Here is a 7,399-nt window from a genome sequence, read left to right as displayed (position 1 = left end):
ATCACATACTTTAAGACTTTTACTCAAGTTATATTCCTAAAGGACACTTTAACTTTTACTAAAGTCATTTTATAAGATATTTGTATTTTTACTCAAGTATCACTGTGTTGTACTTTATACAACACTGATCTTGATATCAGTGGCTTCTGTCTCTTAAGCTGTGCGTGCAGTGAGCTAGCTGTAGCAGCTGCTGCTGCCTGATTGCCCCAGATGTTGATGGGTTAAGTGTTCAGTCGTGGCCCACAGCTGGTTTTATTCAGCTCTGCTTCAAACACCTCCTGCAGATAAACAACATGTTTCAGTAATGTCTCTCAGGAGGATGATGTCAAACTGTCCTGTTGTTTAAGATGGTGTGATGTTGTGAGGTGAGGATGATCAGTTTCTGCAGGTCCACTTCACATGGAGCTGGTTTTACCTCCTGCTGAGGACACGAAGCTCTGAAACAAATCTGATGGTTTGCAGACCGGACTGTGGAAATAAGCCCCTCAGACCCCTCCTCCACACGCTGACAGATTGAGGTTATAAAGGTTTTGTGGGTGTAATCCTGAAGATTTGAGCCCCTCAGCTCTGATGGTGATCATCTGGACCAGATTAAACACGTCTTGTGTTTCTTCCATCGTCTGTCAGCACTTGTTCTGCTGACSATGATCCTCTCTCTCTCTGCAGATAAAACAAGATGGGTAAAGGCTGTTTGACAGTGTGTAAATACTTCCTGTTCCTCTTCAACATCATCTTCTTTGTGAGTATTTCACCTTTTTTTTTCAAAGTTTTTTTTAATTATTTTTAGCAAAACACAAACAAAAAAACAAACTAACAAAAACACACACCCCTAAGAACCCTCCCATCCCTCCCCACCTATACCGGATCTGCTAACAAAACATAAATATAAATACATCTTGGTATTTCACCTTTTTAAACACCAACTCTCTCTGAGTGAAATCTGACTGTACTGTCAAAATAAAAGTCCTCACAGAGAGAAATAAAACCTGCTCTCTTTGGAAATAAGTGATTCAAAGAAAAGTTCAAATCATCTTAAAATGTTTTAACTAATCCATTAAATGTGGTTTGAAACTATTGTAATAACTAGTGCTGGGCGGTATGACCCAAATTTTATATCACAGTATTCTCAACATTTACACCAGTTTGACGGTATTTTTCTTTTCATCACAGGTCAGTTGATAATAAAATGTAYWAACYCTGCTTATTGAGTTTTTTCTTTTCCTGTAGCTCTGTCTGTGTCTCTGTTTCCCTCCTCTGTGTCTGTTCTTCTCTGACTGGTGGTTGCAGACAGTAGTCATCATTTTGGTCCAGTCGTGAAGGAGGAGGGTTAAGAAAAGATAATGATCGGGTTTATTGTTTTGTTATTTATTAAAGCTTATCAGCACGACTCACCTTGCACACCAGTCAATTCCAACTCCACTACGAACTACTTCCTGCAGGCTTTTCACAATAAAACCATGTTAAGTCTCCATCAGCATAACGTCTCCATATTAACTAACGGTGTTAAATCTAACTGTGCACGTCACTGAAGAGGTGTTTACTACATTCAGCGACGGTGAAAACAGGATGTTTTTTAAACGTCAGTCAATATAAGCAGAGGATTCGCCACCTGCTGCTGCAGCTAGCTGCTCCAACAATAACATTAGCATGCTAACGCACATAGCGGTGCAGCGAGGAAAAGTGTCCCCCGGGAAACAACAGTTCACTGGCGGCCGTGACGAAACGTTCCACACGTGTTCAGGCTATTTAAACCGGGATGTCCGGTATTCAGAAAATTCATATCATAACAAAAATAAAAACCGATTTTTGGTACAAAACAGTATACCACCCAGCGCTAGTAATAACTGTCCTGTTTTTTGTTAATGATGATGATGATGATGCTTTTTGTATTTGTCTCCAGCTGTTTGGCACCGCCCTCGTGGGCTTTGGACTCTGGCTGCTCCTGGACAATCAGAGCTTCATCGTTGTCCTCAGTGAGTGTCTGAACAGCTTTAATCTGTTTGTTGTATCGTTCTGTTAACTGTGTTTAGTTTTAGTCACACCAGTTAAGATACTTTTCATGTCTTTTTTTGTATTTGTGGTTSTGGTGAAATGAGTTTGGGTTCACCGCACACACATGGACCCACGTCAGTAGTCCAAACTGGACATTTGACATCTTTATTTGGCAGGGTTAGATACAGTTCATTTATGTTGGCCGGTGTCCAATCAGAGTGCACAGATTGTCAATCAAGCTGACGTCATGGCTTTGAGAAGACCMGATGTTTAATGTTCGTAGGATTTATCAGATCAGAAACCAGTTCTTGTTTTGGATTATTGTCCTGTTGGACTAAACTATGTCCAMCCTCCAACCATCAGCTGCTGGTTTGTCCAAGCAGACACACAATACTTCACTCTCACCCCCGTGAGAAGGCAGTTCTGCCAGGAGCCCGTGCTCAGAGGCGGTGGAAGAACACAAACATGTAGCGTGATCACACAAAGACGTCTGGACTCGTCCTGCTGAGKATAAATCAGACGAACAGAGGGCGAGTGTGACGGAGCGAGGGCCGAGCRGACAGCGTCTCTGAGGACGTTTGTCTGCTCAGCAGGTGTCAGCCGTCACACACTGAGCTCTTTCTGCTGCCCGCATGCATCACATCAACTCCCTGCTCATCACTGCACACCCTCACTGCGTCACCCTCACTGCACACCCTCACTGCGTCACCCTCACTGCGTCACCCTCACTGCGTCACCCTCACTGCGTCACCCTCACTGCGTCACCGCAGGACCACCCTGGTGAGTCTGAGGCGTTAAAGAAAGCTGGGCTGTTCTGCTCATAAATGACACCCCCTGATGCTCAGTGGGACGTGTGATGAAGACGAGGAGTGGGCCATGATGGACACGGCACACAGAGGGGTGAATCAGTCAGTGATGAAATCAGACGGTGCACAGAGGGGTGAATCAGTCAGTGATGAAATCAGACGGTGCACAGAGCGCTGAGTCAGAACCAGAGAACAACAAGACCCGATTTCAGCTTCTGTTTGAAAACTGGCACACATCCCTCCTGTCTCTGTGTCAATCTGAGGTTTAATCCAAGAACACTGAGGGTGAGGATGTCTTTTATGTTCAGGTTAAAATGACACATGTTGATTTAGACTCTTACCTCAGTGATTAAATTGACCTTTGTCCTCAAGAAAAGTTTAAAATCTCCATGTTCTGACTTTGTGGTTCTGTTGATACTGAAGATCAGTCCATCCTGATCTCTCAGCTGGATCACTGTTGGTTTAAAAACAGTTTTAGAATAGTTTAGGTTTTATTTACCCRACTGAAATTTTTCTTTTTCCTCATTTTCATCATTACATATGGAGTCCCACAGGGCTGTGTACTCGGTCCTGCTTGTTCCTGCCTTTACTTGCTCGTTTTAGGTTTATTTCTAATTAAAGGTGACAGTTTATGATCAATAAAGCACCGGCACACTTTACTGAGACCGTCRCATCAAGTCTGAGATTCAAACTAAATTTTCAGATTCTTGTTTTTAAGCTATGTTCTGATGATTTTGAATTTATGAGCAGTTCCAGAGACGTGGCTTGATTTGTCTTGGTAATCCAGATGACCCCACGTAAACTGGTCTGAATCCCATTTTTAAGTTATTCTAACAAGGAAACATCCAACCATATTTGGATATCTTCATTAGTGTGTATATGTTTATAAATGTGCATATGGGTAAATGTACATACATGTGTGTATGTTTGGTTGTTGGGTGTTTGTTTTCTTCATTTTTTGATGGTCAGAGTTCGGGTGTGTTGTCTTGTGTTATTGGTGTACATTTCACATGTCATCAGTTTCTCTCTACAGTTCTTATATTTCTCTTTCTCTTTTTCTTCTTTACTCGAGTATATTTAAAAAAAGGTCACTAATGATGCGGAAATTAAGAAACTAACATTCAGTTTTGTTTTCTACTGAAGTGGCAATAAAAGGAAATCTTCACTAGCAGGCAGGGGAAGTAACTAATTATGATTTTTTTCTCAAACATATTTGTTAGTTGTTGTTTTTGCTCAGGAAAGTGGGTCAGAACATTCTTTAGGATAATATGTCAGCTGTTTCATTTTATTCATCATATTTTGATCTATTTTCCAYCACTTAACCCTCTGATGTGGTGAGTTTACTCTATCATAAATACAGTGCATTCATTCACTGTTACTGATAATATATTTGACCCGTCTGCTCYGGATGCTCACAGCTGGTTTAGATAAATATGGGTTTTTTGCAGCTGTATGAAACTATAAWGTTTCACAGCTGAGTTTTAACAGAAGCTGCATGTTTACCTGCACCTTTCTGAAGGAATTCTGTTGCTTTTTCCTTTAAAGCTGCAGGTTTGGTCCAAAAACCAAAGAGGCACATATTGTTTTAGTCACTGCGTGAGAGCCTCCTGAGCTGAGTGTTTCTGTCAGAAGATGTGAAATGTCTGCGTCGCAGTAAAACCCATCAAGCTTGAACTCATTTAGGAACATAAAATGGTAACCAGTTGAACTGTTTGTCCTCAGATGACTCCACACACGTGAAGTTGGCGTGTTACGTCCTGATCGCCGTCGGAGCCTTCTCCATGCTCCTGGGTTTCTTCGGCTGCCTGGGAGCCATTTACGAGGTCCGCTGCCTGCTCGGCCTGGTGAGTCCCGCCCTTCATCTGGAAGGAGGATGTGTCAGAGCTCAGAGGCACAACACAGATGTGACGTTCACACGTCGTCCAAACCTTTTAYACGCCAGGAACCGAGCCGCAGATCGTAGTTGAGACGGTCCTTTTTTACATTTAATCCCTCCTCAGATCCAGAAACAGCTAAAAAATACAGATTATCAGTCACATTATTCACATTTGGACTGAAATATCCATATTTTCTTCWCTCAGAAGACAATAGTGACAATTGTCAAAATATGAAAAGACGAAGAGCTGAACTTTATTTTGAAATTTTCACACAGTAATCATTTCATGTTCGTCGACCAGATTCAAGATGGCTTCCACAGAAAAACTGAACCGTTTCTTTGTTGGWGTTCATAGAAATGAGAAAATTACAGAAGTTTTATTTCAGTGAAATTAAAAACTAAATATATTTTAGTTCCTTCAGAGGGTCAGTACGCTGACCAGGTGTTTGACTCTTCCTCCTCCTCCTCCTCCTCCTCAGTATTTCACCTGCCTCCTGCTGATCCTCCTCGCTCAGATAGCAGCCGGCGTTTTCATCTATGTGCAAAAAACAACGGTGAGTGATGTCACTTCCTGTTGCCATAAAAAATGTCTCATTTTTCCAGAGAAAAAACTCCAATGTTTCTGATAAAAAGAAGTGGAGCTTCAGCGCCACCTGCTGGTCAAACTGAAGCATTTCTATGTTTGTTTGTTTGTTTTTATAAATAAAAAAAACATTTTTGTTTATTTCAGAGATTTTCAAGATTAATTAATCAAAAATTTAACATATTTGGTTCAGTTTTATTTAATAAAAAAGTTGTTTTTACATATTTTAAAACTGACTTCAGCTCCAAGTTTTTAAGATGATGATGACGATGATGATGATGATGATGATGAGGGATCAGCCCACAGTGATTTATTAGTTGATATTCTGTTTCTTTTCATCATAATAGAACAACTGTAACAACTGGAAACTGATGTAAACAAATAAATAAAACCAGCAGCAGAAGAAATAATTAGAATTAAAACCTCCAGTCAGATTTTATTTTAAATARATTCATTTAATTCACACTAAGACCGACCAGTTTCTGCAGCTCAGTGGTTCTGTTGGGTCATGGAGCAGGTCGGACCTGATGCTCAGTGGTTCTGGTCTGACTCTTGGTGGGTCTGGGTTCTGACCCGCCTGTTGTCTTGCAGCTGGATGATGGGATGTGGGAGATCACCAGGAAGGTGATGGACAACTATCCTGGGAACTCCTCCAGTGTGGAGCAGGCCTGGGACTTCATCCAGAAGAACGTGAGTTTGATCTGAACCAGTCGGCTGATCGGGTCTCGTTCGTTCGTTCACATTTCATCCTCCTGGTCTTTAATGAGCTGAATGTTCTTTAAACTTTAAAAACATGATAATGTGTCTGAGTTAATGTTTCAAATCCTCACAGGATGATCAGAACAACACTCACTTATTTATTTTATATGTTTTTTGTAAATTAATATTGTTTGAATTTATTCTGGGAAAAGAAAATTTTCTTCTCCTGTCTTTTATTTTTTTTGTGATTTGTATTTTTTCTGTTTATAGAATTTATTTTGTTTTTAATGAAATGAATAAATCTTATAAATCACAATAAATAAAATAAATGTATTTAATGTTTAAAACCTGGAAAGTCCACAGGACCTTATAACATCTGCCCTTTTTTTCTCAAGTATAAATTCAAACAATAATAATCTTCAGTTAACAAAACAAAATAAAAACATCAAATCGTTTTAGAACAACAAATTATATGGATACAGATGATACTGTCTCATATTTTTAACAATCAAGCCTTTATCATTTTAAACATGTACATTGATTTGGCACTTTAAACATCATCTTCCAGACCAGGTCAAACTCTGATGTAAGATGTTCTAAATGTTTTAAAGTCAGATAAAAGAGTTTCTAGTTGAAGAACTTGTTAAAGCTGCAGCTGGACTCTGTCAGACTTCATTTCACTGCGTCACAGACAGGCTGTAGACCTGGTCTGAGTGACCCCAGGTTCTGATCCCCCTGCCTCTGGTGGGCCTACAGATGCAGTGCTGCGGGTGGCGGGGCTCCGAGGACTGGTTCACTAATGGGGTCATCCGCAGCAGCGAGCAGCAGCTGTTTCCCTGCTCCTGTCAGAACCTCACCCTCGCCTCCAGGAACGCCTCCGACAGCGGCTTCTGCGAGGCCTCCGCTGACAACTGGCCCGTCTACCAAGTGGTGAGGACACTTCCTGGTCACGTGACCCGCCGCCCGGCCCACTTCCTCTGATTAATGATGTTTGTGTTGGGGGCAGGGGTGTGCCGCCAGCGTGAAGAACTGGTTCCTCACCAACATCGGGGTGGTCCTGGGCATCTGCATCGGAGTGGCTTTTATCGAGGTAACCATGATCTAAACACAACGAGCACTAATCAGGCTCAGCTCTGYCTGTTAGCAAAATATCTCATGAAATACTGGAGGAATTTTACTGACTCGTTCAGAAGTAATTATTGATCCGCTGATTAAACTTTGGAGCAAACCCAAATCAAGATGGCTGCCTCAGCCAGCTGACATCAGAGAACTTCTTCTCAGTTTTTACTATAAAAACAGTAGTACTTTGTATATAACTTTTCAAATKAAACAGTTCTGGTTTTATAAACATAAAATAAATAAATAACATGAATTCTTTTTGTTTTTTATTAAATAGGTGACATGATAAAAAAACTAAAACTCAATCTTACTGCAGTATAAATG

At 40.8% G+C, this 7,399-nt stretch overlaps 1 protein-coding gene across 1 annotated transcript in view; it reads left to right on the top strand.

Annotated features, from left to right (window-relative positions):
- The window catches only part of LOC106532054 (CD82 antigen), a gene marked incomplete at its 5' end in the record, with an annotated part of 21,326 nt that overhangs the window by 11,115 nt on the left and 2,812 nt on the right, over positions 1–7,399 (top strand). The window contains 7 exon segments of the mRNA XM_014028038.1: positions 667–739; positions 1,901–1,973; positions 4,521–4,642; positions 5,154–5,228; positions 5,849–5,947; positions 6,713–6,886; positions 6,963–7,046. Of these exon segments, the coding sequence (XP_013883492.1) occupies positions 677–739; positions 1,901–1,973; positions 4,521–4,642; positions 5,154–5,228; positions 5,849–5,947; positions 6,713–6,886; positions 6,963–7,046 (690 nt within the window).

The sequence above is a fragment of the Austrofundulus limnaeus genome, unplaced genomic scaffold, assembly GCF_001266775.1.
Source record: "Austrofundulus limnaeus strain Quisiro unplaced genomic scaffold, Austrofundulus_limnaeus-1.0 Scaffold713, whole genome shotgun sequence".
Lineage (NCBI taxonomy): Eukaryota > Metazoa > Chordata > Actinopteri > Cyprinodontiformes > Rivulidae > Austrofundulus > Austrofundulus limnaeus.
This window is presented reverse-complemented; position numbering and strand designations above follow the sequence as displayed.